This window comes from Nerophis lumbriciformis, linkage group LG02 (assembly GCF_033978685.3).
Source record: "Nerophis lumbriciformis linkage group LG02, RoL_Nlum_v2.1, whole genome shotgun sequence".
In the NCBI taxonomy this organism is placed as follows: Eukaryota; Metazoa; Chordata; class Actinopteri; order Syngnathiformes; family Syngnathidae; genus Nerophis; species Nerophis lumbriciformis.
In genome coordinates, this window is record NC_084549.2 from 35,090,119 (window position 1) to 35,108,153 (window position 18,035).

General features: G+C 41.0%; 1 protein-coding gene across 2 annotated transcripts in view; it reads left to right on the plus strand.

The window, feature by feature from the left end:
• smoc2 (SPARC related modular calcium binding 2) overlaps window positions 1-18,035 on the plus strand; it is a 92,079-nt gene that overhangs the window by 33,047 nt on the left and 40,997 nt on the right. Inside the window, exons 3-5 of one of the 2 annotated variants that reach the window (XM_061961503.1) lie at window positions 5,480-5,586; window positions 5,717-5,816; window positions 15,414-15,455. In XM_061961503.1, the coding sequence (XP_061817487.1) occupies window positions 5,480-5,586; window positions 5,717-5,816; window positions 15,414-15,455 (249 nt within the window). The remainder of the gene's footprint in view (window positions 1-5,479; window positions 5,587-5,716; window positions 5,817-15,413; window positions 15,456-18,035) is intronic. The other variant, XM_061961504.1, reaches the window with a different exon arrangement.

Below are 18,035 nucleotides of genomic sequence, written 5' to 3' on the forward strand. Positions count from 1 at the left end.
TCATTGTTGCTCAGTGTTAGAAGGATGCACTCAAGCACCCAATGTTGCCGCCTCAACCCCTCACCCCACTCTCTGACTGCATTGCTACTTCATTGCGCTATTCTGCTGACACGTTACAATTTTGACCGTGTGAGAGAAAGTTTGTTAAGAAGAAGAAAAGTATTGTTTGATAGAGAAGCATTCCACAAATGTATGCCCGTGCTGGGACTCCATGGCAACATCTTTTAGAGGACATCTGGATGCAGAGGACACAGAATAGAGGATTCCAGCTAGGAAGTTGAAAGGGACGAAAGTCCATGAAAGTCGTATTGTATGTGTCAATAACATTGGGTCTATAAGAGTTCGGACCCCCCTCTGCTCCTGGTTGACAGGGTTGAAAGAAGCAGGAGCTGCATTGATGTCCGAAGCCCAAAACGAGACACAGGACTCGTCCGGCCTGAAAGCACAAAAATGAGAGTGAGACGGTATTTGTTTTCTAGAACTGAGCTGGAATGAATGGAGTGGCCTGTCATTTTTTCCATTCAGACTTTGGAGAAAGATGATGAGTTTTGGGATTTTCCAGTAGATCTAACTTTAATTCACTGTTTCCATCATCATGATGATCATCATTCCCATCATCACCTTGGCCCTGCACGCCAGCGACACACGCATGCAGAGGCGAAAATAAAGTAGCATATGCGTTTAGTGTGTGTATTGATGATCCAATTTGGATGTGCAACTCATGCCAATAACTTGCACGCTTGTGACAAAATGAGCACTTTTTGTAAAATGTGCGTGAGTAATTTTTTGATAGAATTTGAACCTGCCAGACAGACGGGGACTGTGTGTCACACCAAGTTACCATTGAAGCGTCACTGAGACTTTAAACAGATGGTGCAGTTGGCCAACACGCTGAGTTGAGGTCATAGGCATTTTTAAGTCCCTTAAATTCATTTACACCCACCAAAAATGGTGTAACAAGGCATTTACTTGTTGTTATGATTGTTTACCTGTTCAAACAATCAGAAGTGGCTGGTTAAATAAGTTACGTTTTTTTTTTATGTAGCTGTTTCTCTGCCAGTCTGTTGGATTATTGCTCATTATTGCTTGTATAGGTTTGTCCAAGTTTAAAAGGTAATTTAATTACCCAATCACATTTTGATTAAACTTTCAGGAAATGTCAGAAATGGGATTAGAAACCACTGACTACATTTTGAAGAGTCACAACTTTTTTAGTAATGGTAGGCACGACCTGCCGGAGGTCTTCAGTGCTTTTCTAGCTATTACTACTTTACTCATTGGCTGCAAAATGTCACATGGTTCAACTGCCTCAAGGCACTGAAGGAATGTGGTACCTATTTTGAGTCAAGTTTTGATTAAAACAATATGGTAACCACTACTTATCTTGCCAGAAGTATATCATTAAGGGTGATTGTTGTTTTTTTTAACAAATGAGGTTGTACCATATGTTGGACATGCATGGTGTTGAAGTCAGACCTTAGAACAGACGTCTTCAATTAAAATTGAAAAAATTCAGTTTATGAAAAATTCTCACAGTGAAGATCTGAACTTCATATTGCCATAAATGACATCAAACAGACTAGCGCATATGAATATCAAATGTAATAAAATACTGTTTCAATAATATTCAATTTGAGTCAACACAGTGAACTGAAATAAAAAAGGACTACATTGTTTATTTCATTATCAATAATGTAAGATGCATTTTACATCAGTTCTCTGCGATTTAAACAAATATTATATATATATATATATATATATATATATATATATATATATATATATATATATATATATATAACCACTTACCTATGGGTAAGTATACACATGCAGCTCTGAATAACTGCATCAAGCTGTAAAAATACATATTTTGTTAAAGTTTCTGATTTTCTTGTTATTGTGGTAGCTGACATTGGGATTTGCTTGATTTATGTCACACAAGTCTTTTTTTGTTAACCTTCAAGTAAGTCTCGGCAGAAGCACTTCTTCACAATTCTCCCGTCACTTTACAAATGTTTGTTCAAAATACATACAATTCTAAGTGAACACTCATTTGCACGCCGCTGTGCATCAGGGCTCTATTTTCTTGGTTGCGCTAAGGTGTTTTTTACGCGTTTGAATTTACACACCTTGCTTTTATTCGTATTCTCGCATCCAGCCTACAGACATGGCCACTATACATAAATTAGGCAGAAGTGCTGAATGAAAGGGGGCTCAAACTTTGCCAAGATGCCTTTCTTATTGGCTGTGTGAAATAATGGAATATGGAATTTTCCTGACAGTTGTGAATGTCATTGAAATCCATGTAAAAGACAACACTTTACATTTGAAAAGGCCGTAATCAATCCAGGCAGTGCTTGCCATGTGTATGTGTGTTGTCATGGTAATGTAGTGTGTGTATATGCACGCTCAACTGACCTGGATGTGAAGCCGTAGATAAAACTTTGTTTCACTTGTTATTACCATACACAGTTATTTTTGATGTCAAGACTTCTTTTAAGTGTGCATGTTTATGAAGCTGTGACGCGTCGGAAGGGCCAAGCAGCTGTTTGTGGGTGTTTGTTTTTGTGTGCGTGTGCTTGCGAGGTGACAGCTGACAGTTTGATACTCCGTTTTCTTCCGCTTCTCCGAGGTCGGGTCGCGGGGGCAGCAGCCTAAGTAGAGAAGCCCAGACTTCCCTCTCCCCAGCCACTTCGTCCAGCTCCTCACGGGGGATCTCGAGGTGTTCCCAGGCCAGCCGGGAGACATAGTCTTCCCAACGTGTCCTGGGTCTTCCCCGTGGCCTCCTACCGGTCGGACGTGCCCTAAACACCTCCCATAGGAGGCGTCCGGGTGGCATCCTGACCAAATGCCCGAAACACCTTATCTGGCTCCTCTCGATGTGGAGGAGCAGCGGCTTTACTTTGAGCTCCTCCTGGATGACAGAGCTTCTCATACTATCTCTAAGGGAGAGCCCCGCCACCTGACGGAGGAAACTCATTTTGGCCGCTTGTACCTATAATCTTGTCCTTTCGGTCATAACCCAAAGCTCATGACCATAGGTGAGGATGGGAACGTAGATCGACCAGTAAATTGAAAGCTTTGCCTTCCGGCTCAGCTCCTTCTTTACCACAACAGATCGATACAGTGTCCGCATTACCGAAGACGCCGCACCGATCCGCCTGTCGATCTCACAATCCACTCTTCCCTCACTCGTGAACAAGGCTGTGAGGTACTTGAAAACTATACTGGTCCTCCTGAACCTGAGGTTCGACTATCCGGCGTAGCCTCCTCTCCAGTACACCTGAATAGACCTTACCGGGAAGGCTGAGGAGTGTGATCCCACGATAGTTGGAACACATTCTCCGGTTCCTCTTCTTAAAGAGAGGAACCTCCACCCCGGTCTGCCAATCCAGACGTACCGCCCTCGATGTCCACGCAATGATACAGAGTCTTGTCAACCAAGACAGCCCCACAGCATCCAGAGCCTTAAGGAACTCTCTCTGACAGGAGTCTCTGCTAGACGTTCCCAGCAGACCCTCACAATGCGTTTGGGCCTGCCAGGTCTGTCCGGCATCCTCCCCCGCCATCGGAGCCAACTCACCACCAGGTGGTGATTGGTAGAAAGCTTGTGCAACGCCAGAGGGGAAGAGAGTCCAGCCCCAGAGCCCTTGCTGTGCGTCGAAGTGAGTCTGACTATATCAAGCCAGAACTTCTCCACCTCGTGCACCAGCTCAGGCTCCTTCCCCCCCAGCGAGGTGACGTTCCACGTCCCAAGAGCTATCTTATGTAGCCGAGGATTGGACCGCCAAGTGCCCTGCCTGCGGCTGCCGCCCAGCTCACATTGCACCCGACCTCTATGGCCCCTCCCATGAGTGGTGAGCCCATTGGAGGGGCGACCCATGTAGCCCATGTGGCCGGCCACCAGGCCCTCGCCATCGTGCCCCATCTCCAGGCCTGGTACCAGAGGGGGGCCCCGGTCACCCGCGTCCGGGCGATGGAAATCTGAGTCCTTGGTTTGTCTTTTTCATCGAGGTCTTCGAGCTGCTCTTTGTCTGATCCCTCACCTAGGACCTGTTTGTCAAACAGTTTGATACTAGATGTCAAAAAAATCTATCAAATCAATTGATAAACGCTACATTATATGTATTTTTTCTATCAAATAATCACATAGTTCAGTGATCACTGTCCAGTTAAAATTGTATTGAACATCTGTTAATTCCAGCATGGTCAAGCATGTCCGATATGCGTGGTCCCCTTCCGCTGTTGTCGCTCTCAGCGTTTCTTTCATTCAATTTTTATTTTTAAAGATTTAATGCAGAGTGGCATTCTGGTCCTTTATTCCTCTTCTCAATGGATGTCTCCAGGTGTCGCAATTGAATTGGTCAAAATAGATTTAAAAATGTTCTGGTTTCTTGTATAATTTTCTTATGTGTGGTGTACACTGCAACCAAAATTCAAGTGTAATATCATTTTTAACCTTCTGGGGCATCTGTACTTATTGTAGCCTCAGAAGGGGAGAATGCTTGGCGGGCAAAATCTGTGAAATTGCACAGCTTTTTTCACTTAAGCGCATGGGAGAATAGGGCCCGAAGTGAATGTGTCATGACTCTAAGCTCTGCTGTTTTTCACGCACTTACCTTAGATTTCTGTGGATTCTTCTCAAAGGATCTGTAACTTATAATGGTGCTTCACATTCCTGGTTTTGATCAGCGATACTGTTTCAAAGCATATGAGACACTTTGGAACTGGAAGAATAAACAGCCATCCATTCACTTTAAAATATTTGGATATCTGCGTCAAGCCATGGTCCCAATCACTTCTCCGTAGGTAAACAAACAATTCCATTGTCTCATTTTAATTAATCAATCATCGTATACAACGATTTGCAAGCATTATTATATTATTAATATTACTACATTGCGGTCACTTTGTCGGCTGCGGACCAAGGTTCACATTTGGTGATGGCTGGCCTAGATTGTTACTGTAAAGGATCGGTGACTCTGAAATACCAGTGAAAGTATTCTGATGAAGCACATTTCCATTGACAACAAAGGTTGAATTGGCTGCGTGGTCAAATGGTGAGAGGCAGAGAAAGGGTTAGGTTTTCCTTGTGTGCCGTCAGCCCTTTTCTCCATTGACTGGAATGTTCTACGAAGGCAGCATGAGACATCTTGTTTCGTAATGGCTTTACCACCAGGCACCAGCCTGGCGTGCGCCTAATAAGACTGAGGGTGTTGGTCCTTTTCCCAGCCACACAAGCATCTGATCTGCTGCTTCCGAAATGTCTCCAAAATAGTATTCCTCCTTCTTCCAACCCTCTGTGTTTTATTTGAATTCATCATCATTATCATCATCATCGTCCATGATATTCAGCATCTTGACTTTTTGAACATGCTGCGCTTGCAGCTGTGCGGCATAGGAAAGTACTAGAGCTGTGGGTCGTAGCATTGTTCTGTGAGATGTGTAGTGATTGGAGTGATTTGTATTTTTTTCTTAGATACGTCCAGATGCGTAGCAGAGAAGAAGTACACCGAACAGCAGGCCAAGAAGCTATTCCCTCAGGTCTTTGTGCCTGTATGCAACCCCGATGGCACATATAGTGAGGTAACCCCCAGTTTGTTTATTTTTATTTGTATTATTTATTTTTTTTAAACTTTATGATACGAGCGATGGCTGCTTTGGAGGTTTCATTCCTGTTGTATTACTGAAGCTTTATGCACTGAATTGCTTACAGGTTCAATGTCACAGCTACACTGGATACTGTTGGTGTGTCACCCCCAATGGCCGACCTATCAGTGGCTCAGCAGTGGCCAATAAAAAGCCTCGATGCCAAGGTGGGCACAGCCTTTGCAACTTTTCTCATGTCATAATCTTCATCTGTGTGGTATAGGTTATGATCGCCTGTGTGACCCCTAACCTGTGGAAGGGTAGTGCTCCATATACATTACATAGCGAAAAGCTATTAACACATTCACAATCAATATTTATTTAATAGTTATACCACTAGCTCAAAAATTCTAATATGTTTTCAATGCTTTTCACCAAGGTGTACCAATACCTGTCAACATTTGAAAAAAATAGGAAAATACTACTTACAATACAGTGGAACCTCGATTTACAAACTTAAAGGGGAACTGCACTTGTTATTGGACGTTTGCCTATCATTCATAGTCTCTATGTAGGACAAGAACACGTTTTGCATTTTCTATGCATTCTAATTTGTAATATATGGTTAAGGGTGCAGCTAATTGGAGTCCTTCATTGCACCCATAAAGCCCTCTAAAAACCGCCAACAATACTCCATTTACATGTCGTAACCTAAATATTAAGTATTAGCGATATTGCCATTAAAATCCCCAGTGAGGATTATGAATAATTCTTCATTTAAGTGGGAAGATTAACAGTAAACGTCCCATCAGTCGGCATCCCAGTGAGAGCAGACATTGTACAGTAAGTGATTGTTTTATTATGTTCGTAGTTTATATATATTTTTTTTAGCAATAGTAATAGTGCTTGCTGGATCTGCTTATCATTCAGCTTCTAAAACATAATCCTCTATATATTCAGGCTCAAAAATATAGGGTTATGGATCATCATTTGTCCCAAAGTCATTATTGTTGGCTTTCATGAAGTCTGCCATGATTAGTATAGTCGTTGTTGTTGAAGAATATAGCGAACGCTGTAATACGTCTGGGAAATTAATGCATCGTCGTATGCTTAAAGTGCCCAAGATACATAAATTACATTACATTACATTTTGTTATTAATGTGCATGTTACTACGTTAGACATATTCTAACAGCCTCTATATATAATGTTTTTAGATGTTTTTGGATGTTTTTTAAAGCATTTTATAGGCGGAATAGAGCGAATCCCAGTACCTCCATTGTTACACCTTGTACTAAAAGTGCAGTTCTCCTTTAATTAGTTCTTAAATAGAAAAGTTCATATATTGAAGCAAATTTCTCCACAATAAAATAATGTAAACATGAATAATGGGTTCCAGCCTTGCTAAAAGTCCATATTTTAGTGACAGTTTGTACACTTTAAACTCAATATAAAGTGATTTACAGTACTGTAAATCAGACGAACATAACAAGAAGGTGATGGATCAACTATTCCTTGATTAACAAAGCCAAAACAACAAAAGTATGAACTGTCCTTATTTGTAGCCTCCCCGCCGACACGCACACACAGTGGTGCAAATTGGTGCACTCACAGTTTTAAGACATAACACTCCTTAACTTTAAGGGTTGGAATTGGGGGTTAAATCACCAAAAATGATTCCCGGGCGCGGCCACCGCTGCTGCCCACTGCTCCCCTCACCTCCCAGGGGGTGATCAAGGGTGATGGGTCAAATGCAGAGAATAATCTCGCCACACCTAGTGTGTGTGTGACAATCATTGGTACTTTAACTTTTTAACTTTTAACACTACAATGATTAGGAACAAATAAATAAAATCCACTATATCTTGTTGATAAAGGGGGCATGAGGGCAAGGCTGTCTCGACAACGCTGTGGATACTTCCTGAATGTTTAAAATCATACATCGCTTGTCCATTGTTGTAAAAAATTAAATTGTAAAAAGGCTAAAAAACACTTAAAAACCACAAAAAGTAGCATAGTAGCTGACAGTATCACTGTGCTGAATGAATGTACAGTGAGCACCGTAGATCGATCAGCCTGCTTACAATGGATGTGCTGCCGGGCACAAAATGCCTGCGCTGCAGACACAAAATGTGTGGCTGAAATGTTCATACAACGAGACAAGGTTCGTACACCAAAGAATACTTTTATTAGGCCTTTGGTTCGTATATTGAAAAGCTTGTACAATGAATGGCTCGTAAATCAAGGTGTACTACAATACTACACCCGTTATGTACAAACCCCATTTCCATATGAGTTGGGAAATTGTGTTAGATGTAAATATAAACGGAATACAATGATTTGCAAAACATTTTCAACCCATATTCAGTTGAATATGCTACAAAGACAACATATTTGATGTTCAAACCGATAAACTTTTTTTTTTTGCAAATAATCATTAACTTTAGAATTTGATGCCAGCAACACGTGACAAAGAAGTTGGGAAAGGTGGCAATAAATACTGATAAAGTTGAGGAATGCTCATCAAACACTTATTTGGAACATCCCACAGGTGAACAGGCAAAGTGGGAACAGGTGGGTGCCATGATTGGGCATAAAAGTAGATTCCATGAAATGCTCAGTCATTCACAAACAAGGATGGGGCGAGGGTCACCACTTTGTCATCAAATGCGTGAGCAAATTGTTGAACAGTTTAAGAAAAACCTTTCTCAACCAGCTATTGCAAGGAATTTAGGGATTTCACCATCTACGGTCCGTAATATCATCAAAGGGTTCAGAGAATCTGGAGAAATCACTGCACGTAAGCAGCTAAGCCTGTGACCTTCGATCCCTCAGGCTGTACTGCAACAACAAGCGACATCAGTGTGTAAAGGATATCACCACATGGGCTCAGGAACACTTCAGAAACCCACTGTCAGTAACTACAGTTGGTCGCTACATCTGTAAGTGCAAGTTCAAACTCTCCTATGCAAGGCGAAAACCATTTATCAACAACACCCAGAAACGCCGTTGGCTTCGCTGGGCCTGAGCTCATCTAAGAGGGACAGATACAAAGTGGAAAAGTGTTCTGTGGTCTGACAAGTCCACATTTCAAATTGTTTTTGGAAACTGTGGACGTTGTGTTTCTGGACCAAAGAGGAAAAGAACCATCCGGATTGTTATAAGCGCAAAGTTGAAAAGCCAGCATCTGTGATGGTATGGGGGTGTATTAGTGCCCAAGACATGGGTAACTTACACATCTGTGAAGGCGTCATTAATGCTGAAAGGTACATACAGGTTTTGGAGCAACATATGTTGCCATCCAAGCAATGTTATTTCAGCAAGACAATGCCAAGCCACGTGTTACATCAACGTGGCTTCATAGTAAAAGAGTGCGGGTAATAGACTGGCCTGCCTGTAGTCCAGACCTGTCTCCATTGCATTATGAAGCCTAAAATACCACAACAGAGACCCCCGGACTGTTGAACAACTTAAGCTGCACATCAAGCAAGAATGGGAAAGAATTCCACCTGAGAAGCTTAAAAAATGTGTCTCCTCAGTTCCCAAACGTTTACTGAGTGTTGTTAAAAGGAAAGGCCATGTAACACAGTGGTGAACATGCCCTTTCCCAACTACTTTGGCACGTGTTGCAGCCATGAAATTCTAAGTGAATTATTATTTGCAAAAAAAAAAAAAAGTTTATGGTTTTGAACATCAAATATGTTGTCTTTGTAGTGCATTCAATTGAATATGGGTTGAAAAGGATTTACAAATCATTGTATTCGGCTTATATTTACATCTAACACAATTTCCGAACTCATATGGAAACGGGGTTTGTAGCTTCAGATAATGCTGTGGTCACAAAAATAACTCTTATTCTCTCGACTGTTTGTCGACGTTAAAAGAAGGGGAGAAAATACAAAGGACCTTATTTAGTTGCAATAAGGAGAACAGCTGGACACATACGTCGGTAGGAAATCAAATACCTTCTAACTTTTCTTTTGAAATTTTGCACCTCTCGGTTTTTTTTTGTACAGTATTAATAATTTAAGTGCATTTATAACCGCAAAACGTTGTAACAAGGAACGCTGTAAAACGGGAACCACGTCATATATCATTATTATGCCTGGTATGTGTACTTGTGCTGTTAAACTGTCAAAATATTTGATTAAATCAATCTCATGGTTGCTGTACATTAATTGTACAGCCCTTACCTTTGGGCTGGTACCAAGGGCGACTGTGTTGACCAGTTTGACGCGTGTAAATCATAGAATGTCCAGTACTGTAGAACTGTGTTTGGATATGACAATCCGTTTATTACAAGCTATCTAAATTAAATCAAATGTAAGTTGTATAACAAAATATGCTAACCTTGAATGGCACATTATAACAGCATTGTCACCACAAGTCACGACAAGACACCACACGTGGCTACACGACACGGTCGAAAACTGTTTGTCCTCCAATCGCCCTCCCATGCTCACACCTGAACCCAATTTAAGGAGGCTGCCATGGTAACCCCACCATAGCAACAGTCCCCTCCCTGTCGACACTTCCTGGTTCTTAACAGGAAGTGGGCGGAGCAATCTGCCAAAGAAGGAAATACAACATGCTGAACCAAACAATCAATTAGAGAAAATAAAATAAAAACAATATAAACAAATAAGGAATTTTGGCTCAAACACTCCGGCCCCCAATTGAGAAGGGCAGGATGCCATTAACAATTCGAAATAAATAACAATGGAGCCATAAATATAAACAAATAACAATCATCTTTGAGTTAGAGTTTTTCAGTTTTGATTTTAGCAGAACGCACCAATCCTTTTTTATCTGGATAAGTCTCCATGACTCTTCCAAGTAACCAAGAGCCACGTGGAGCGGTATTGTCTCCGATGAGTACAATGTCATTTGGGACGAGACTTCTTCTCTGTTTGCTCCACCTCTGCCGCTCCAGTAGCAAAGGTAAGTACTCTCTTAACCAGCGTTTCCAGAATGGGTCAGAGATGTATTGGACTTGTCTCCATCTTTGTTTGAGACTTTGTCTGCAGGATTTTGAGTGGTATTATTGTACCGCCATTGTGTGACATCAGAAATCTTGCATCTTTCCCTCCTTTTCCGGCCAAATATACGCTGCCTAGTAGCGCACTGATTATTTGGCAGAGACACATCATCCTTTTTAAAGGGAAGTTCCAAAGTGTAGTGTCCATCTTGAAGCTTGCACGTTTTAGTCATTACCTTCATGTCATCTCTGGAAATGTCTTCTGATGACCTGTCGTGTAAATCATGGTTGTATTGATTGTGCAGTATCTTCTCTTGCTTTGTTATGGAGATCCTGTTAACAGTAGTAGTGGAGCAGCCAATCTTACTCCTTTTCTTACTGTAATCAGGAAGGCCATTAATGACCCACCCCAATAGGGTCTTAATGGCATACGGTCCATTTCCACGACTGTTGACCACTTCCCAGGGTTCAAGCAGTTTAGACGCATTGGTCCCAATCACTAGCTCTACATCGGCTTGAACACGAGGAAGAGTGACGCCATCCAAGTATGGCCATTTAGCCAACTCCTCTTCATTGATGAGGTTGTTTGTAGTTACGGGCATCCTTTTTTGGGTGTAGACCTTGGGAAGGTCGTAGAACTGTTGCCCAGTGAGGCTTGAAATCTTTAAGTCCGTCAGCATGTAACTGGAAACTGATGTTTTTGGGCCCATGGTTAGGAGATTGATTTTAGTTTTTCTTCCTTTCAAGTTGAGCTTTGTCATCAAGCTTTCAGAACAAAATGTATCTGTGCTGCCCGGATCCAGGAATGCATAGGTTTTTATGACTGTGTGTCCTTTGCTGGACTTTATATGTACAGGCAGAATTGACAGAATTCCATTTCCAGCCCCCGTTTGTCCATATGTTTGCAGAGATATTTGTGCATTGCTCACAGATAGTCCCCTTGCCTTATTTTGGTTTGGAATTATGTTGCTTGCTCTTTCCTTCTGACCAATATGAAACAGACTTGGATGGTTTTGCTCGCATATCTTGCAGGTCAAGCGCTTATCACAATGCCTGCTAAGATGTCCAACATGAAGACACCCAAAACAGATTCCTTTCTGTCTTATGAAAGCTATCTTCTCCCTGTGGGTCTTCTCCTCCAACTGAGGACACTGGTCAAGAGCATGATTTTTAAAGCAACAAACACAGGTATTTGTGGTACGAGCAGATGCACTTTGCTTTGGAGCAGGTTTGTATCTGGTTTGCTCTTCCGCTTGAGGGGTTTTGATATTAATGGTTGTGGCAAAACTGCTACCTTGGAATTTTGGTTTACCTTGTGATTTCGTTGCTTTTACAAGTTTACTTCCTGTACTCTGTGGTGCATTCTGGATGTCTCCAAAGACTGGGTCAGAGACAATTTTCACCTGTCGCTCAATAAATGCTACAATGTCTGAGAACTGAGGTCTGCGATGGTGGTTTTCTACTATGTTGCATGCAGAGACTCTCCAGCTTTCTCGCAGCCTGTACGGCAGCTTGGAGATCACAGTTTTCATGTGAGCTGACATATTAAGTTCCTGCATGTACTGCACGTTTTCCATAGCAGTGCAACATTCTCGAAGGTAAAGAGAGTAGGCTTGCAGAGCTCGTACGTCTTCAGACTTTACCAAAGGCCAGTTAAACACTTTCTCCATGTAAGCTGCTGTTATCTGGTACTGGTCACCAAAGTGTTTTTCCAATAAATACTTTGCCATCTCATAGCCTCTTTCTGGGGGCATGTGTTGACAGCTACGCACCAGTTCTTTAGGTTGACCCTTAGTGTACATTTACAGGTAGTACAAACAGTCTCCTTTGTTGCTTGTGTTCTTCTCAATGCATTGCACAAATGCTCTGACAAAGGTTCTGTACAGTAATGGATCACCGTCAAAATAGGGAATCTCTCTTGGTGGGAGTAGATGAGAAGTTTGCAACGACATTTGCAATGTTGCAATCTCATTTTGCCTGTGCAATAAGTCACATAAAGTGGGGGTGCCATTGGTTGGAGGGGAAATGTTAGTTTGCCTTGATTGCTGTACAGGGGGGTCCATGTGGGTTGTAGGGCTATGGTACTGCACTGTATTCCAAGAGACCTGCTGCTGTTTTGGTACAGAAGGTGGTGGTTGCAGTGGTACCTGAATGGGTTTAGGGTGTGAAAGCATGGACTGTTGCTCTTGCCAAAAAGTGGGTGGTTGAATGGGAAGTGGTGTCCTATATTGTAGTTGCTGTGTGAGGGGTTGATAGTCTTTAGCCTGGGGGTTGAGAGTGACTGGTGCTTTAGCCTGGGGGTTGAGAGTGACTGGTGCTTTAGCCTGGGGGTTGAGAGTGACTGGTGGTTCCTTGGTTCTCTTTAAGTAGGAGCTCATGCCATCAGATGCTGTATGGGAGGAAGCGTAAAGGCTGGGAGCTTTTAAAACTGCTAATTTCGCATCAGCAGCTGCCAATTGAGCATCCAGATCCATCATTTCTTTTTTCTTTCTGATTCTTTCCCTTTCCTCTTCCAATTGCTTTTTGATCTTTTCCTCCTCCTCTTCCAATGCATGTTTTTCCTTTAGAGCTGCAGAGAGGACAGCGAGGGCAGCCCTTTCGGCCTCTGCCTGTCTGCAAGCTGAGGAGGTGCTTGACCGACTAGAACCAGAGTGTGTGTGACTCCCATGTGATTTGTGACTTATAACATTAGAAATGCTGTCATTTGGATTAATTTCACTTTCTAAATCCTCTATACCCTCCAGGGTTGGCGCTTTTATCCAGGTGTTAACATGCTCAACAAATTCATGTACATTAATTAATTTGGCTTTGTACCATATGTCATGTTTGATTTGGTCCTCTGTAGGTAGAATTGGTAGGAGGGATTGGTGTGCACTTGCAGTTTCCTTTATAACATTGTGATATTTGGTGAAAGCACATTGCACTTCCATTTTGTCCTCTCCATTTTTCATCATCTCCATGATTTGTTTCTGCATGTTGCTTGCCTTGTTTAATTTGGATCTTCTCTCCTTCTGAAGTGTTTCAATTCTCTCCATTAGGGCTTTTAGTGTCATTTTCACTGTGCGTTTTTTAACAACAGATGTTTGATTTGTGTCCACCTGATTTTCCATCTCTGCAGGCTGTGACTGATTTTCAGTCATTTCTGACAATTCAGCCTGTGAGGGTTCCATTTGACCTTTGATTGTGTCACCAATTGAATGCGTTAACTTTAACTCCTCCATTAACGCATGATCATGCATTTCCCAAGCATCATGTTTGCCTTTTCCAGGATCCATGATTGTACACAACCCACAATTCAAAATCAGATCAAATATATGGAAACCTTGTAAATGTCAGTCAAAACACCAAAAATCAAAACCCGCAATTATTCATTTGCATTTGTTCAAACCAAACCTCGCCCACGAACGGGCTTGTTTCTGTCTTTGTGTGCACACACTATTATATGGCCATATATTAACCCGTGTAGCGCGCTACATACCTTTATGTTGTTCTTGTCTTCGAAAGATTGTCTTTGAAAAGAGTTCAGTATCTTCAAAAAGAGTACACAACTTCAAACAGCGTTGCGTGTCCTAGCGCTGCTCAGCTGTCGCTCCAAACGGCGAGGCCCGCGGTGATGCTGTTGTTCGATCAGCGCGACGTCCTCCGTCTCGATCAGCGCGGCGTCCTCCGTCTGCCTGTCGCTGCGTTGCTCCTGGCCCCAAACGACGATCCCGTCTGCTGTCTGGCTCATCTCCTGGTCCAATCGAGGTGAAACAGCCCGGCCTGTGGCTGAACACCGTCCCAGCGTGCGCTCCAGGTGCACACACTGCGCGTTGATGCAATCTAATTACTTCCTGTTCCTAATGAAGTGTCCACTGTGTGTCTTACTGACATTCAAACTTAGTCCTTTTCCAAAACGAAGACTAAAGTTTTCGACTTAATGTACAGCCCTTACCTTTGGGCTGGTACCGAGGGCGACTGTGTTGACCAGTTTGACGCGTGTAAATCACAGAATGTCCAGTACTGTAGAACTGTGTTTGGATATGACAAACCGTTTATTACAAGCTATCTAAATTAAATCAAATGTAAGTTGTATAACAAAGTATGCTAACCTTGAATGGCACATTATAACAGCATTGTCACCACAAGTCACGACAACACACCACACGTGGCTACACGACACGGTCGAAAACTGTTTGTCCTCCAATCGCCCTCCCATGCTCACACCTGAACCCAATTTAAGGAGGCTGCCATGGTAACCCCACCATAGCAACAGTCCCCTCCCTGTCGACACTTCCTGGTTCTTAACAGGAAGTGGGCGGAGCAATCTGCCAAAGAAGGAAATACAACATGCTGAACCAAACAATCAATTAGAGAAAATAAAATAAAAACAATATAAACAAATAAGGAATTTTGGCTCCAACATTAATGTTGAATGAATATCATTAATTTTTAATTAATGGTGATTAATTTTGCATGAGCAAAGAGAGTCAAGACTGAGAGATTCGGCTGACTGTTTTTTTTGTACTCAAAATTAGCTTTGATAGAGCCAACGTCTTTCTAATGGACTTAACCTGCCACTACCGGATCAAATGAACATTTGCATCACTAACACTTCTTAGACAAACTGATATGTTGCCAGAGATGTTTCAAGGATTTTGAGTCATTCTGTACTGAACATGGGTTAATTGCGTTACAATACTTGATCAGATTAACACCAATAAGTATGGATCATTCCATAGTTATGTGTTCATTTAGACAGCACTGCTATATTCCTAATATATTCCAAATATATTTTTAATCAAGTTTAAAAATGTATTTCGAACTGAAACCTATTTAATTAATTTAGAAGTTTTCCTGCTTTTCAGGATCAAAACAAGAGAGAGCGACCACACGGGAGCCAGGAAAAGGTGAGAAGTCAATTTAAGAAACGATCATGTCAAATTGTTGATTGATTTTTCCGACCAGGGTTTTATGCTGGAGATTGCGACTGTGATCATCAATGAGCGTGATTGACTGATACCAATACCGATCACATGTATTAACTGTAATTTTTATAAATGTATTTATGGTGAGTGCTATTGAACGTTAACAATATCAACGCACTATTTAAACTTGTTGCTTATTTTATTTTATTACACTTTTATTTCATACAAGTGTTTAAGCAAAACAAAGTCAATAGTACACAGTAACTAAACAAAAGCAAAAACTGCTGTCTACTACTCATTTAAATCCTTTGGTTTTTGCCCTCAAAGTCTTCCTGTCTATGTGGAATGATTCCCTGAGTTTGTAAACAAAAAAAAGATATGAAAAAATTAAAATATCAATCTAATCACTTTGGTATTAATCATATAATGATGCTACCCTTGGTATCGACAACATTCATGGATCAATCCGCCCACCTTAAACGTGCTGTGTACTGACACACCAACAATTGCTGTTATGTTATCCTCTCTAGACTTTTTTCAATCTATTTGTTAATTTCTTGTTAATAACTGCTTACCTTCTGCTGTCACGCAGTTCCATCAACGCTTTTCAAAGTTTACTAAGCACTTATTTCTTGGTGTTGTTTAAAGCTTTCTTAGCAGCTTAGTAATAGCATGCCTGCTACAGGCTTGCTCTCGTTGTGTAACATGTTTAGCATCATCCTCCAGTGATAGTGTGACGTGATAATGGTACTTAAGGGGGAACTGCACTTTTTTTTTGCACTTTTTGGGGAATTTTGCCTATCATTCACAATCCTTATGTCAAACAAGATCACATATGTATTTTTATGCATTCTAATTCTTAATATACGGAAAGTACAATGTGGCTTAAATGATGCTAATCTGAGTCATTACGTCATTGAGTCCATTGCGTCTGTTGTGCCCATTAAGCCCTCTTAAAACATTCTAAAACCATCAACAATACTTCATTTATGTCGTGACCTGAATATTAACCAAGTATTAGCAATAATGTTATTATATATGCTAACGCATATATAAAGATACAGCATTTGTTGGCCTATAGGGCGCACTGGATTATAAGCAGAGGTGGGTAGAGTAGCCAGAAATTGTACTCAAGTAAGAGTACTGTTACTTTAGAGATTTATTACTCAAGTAAAAGTAATGAGTAGTCACCCAAATATTTACTTGAGTAAAAGTAAAAAGTATGTTGTGAAAAAACTACTCAAGTACTGAGTAACTGATGAGTAACATACACACACATATCATATATATATATATATATATATATATATATATATATATATATATATATATATATACATATATACACATACATTGATATATACAGTATATCATTTATATTTATTTATTTTGCCATTTTTGTTTACATGTTAAAGGTGTTTTAATGAATATACATGCATGTTTAACACATATAGATTCCTTTCTTTCATGTTGACAAGAATATAAGTTGGTGTATTACCTGATTCTGATGACTTGCATTGATTGTAATCAGACAGCAGTGCTTAACGTCCACGTTTTCAAATGCAGGAGAAAAAAAGTTCCTCCTTTCTGTCTAATACCACATGAAAGTGGTTGGTTTTTGGTATCTTATTTGTCCAGCTTCCATATTCGTTTTCACACACTTTACAAGAAATACATTGGCGGCAAACTCCGTAGCTTGCTAGCTTGTTTGCGCTGGCTTTCGGAGACTCTTATTTTGAAAGCGCAGGCGCGATGGAGCGGCACTTTTATTGTGAAGACAGGAACTGTGCAGTCAGTCTTTAGGCTTGTGACGGGATGTACGTTTGAAATAAAAAAGTGTCTTTTTTCCTTCACACTTTTGATTGATTGATTGAAACTTGTATTAGTAGATTGCACAGTACAGTACATATTCCGTACAATTGACCACTAAATGGTAACACCCCAATAAGTTTTTCAACTTGTTTAAGTCAGGTCATGTGACCGCCTGGCTCTGTTTGATTGGTCCAACGTCACCAGTGACTGCATCTGATTGGTGGAACGGAGTCAAACGTCACTAGTGACTGCATTTTATTGGTGGAACGGAGTGAAACGTCACCAGTAACGCAGGCACTTTGAAGGTCTGTCTGACAGACCAAAACAAACAAAGCGTGCATTAACAGATCGATAAAAATTAGTAGCGAGTAGCGAGCTGAATGTAGATAAAAGTAGCGGAGTAAAAGTAGCGTTTCTTCTCTATAAATATACTCAAGTAAAAGTAAAAGTAAGTTGCATTAAAACTACTCTTAGAAGTACAATTTATCCCAAAAGTTACTCAAGTAGATGTAACGGAGTAAATGTAGCGCGTTACTACCCACCTCTGATTATAAGGGGCACTATTAAGGTATGTACTGTACATACAAAGGGGGTCATGAAGGGGTAATACAATGTTTTTTTTTAATACATTTAAAACACTACCTTGTGGTCTACATAACATGTAATGGTAGTTATTTGGTCAAAATGTTGCATAGATTACTGAAAAGTTGAAAAGTTCCATTGTGTGGGCGGTCTTATTTATGTGCCTCC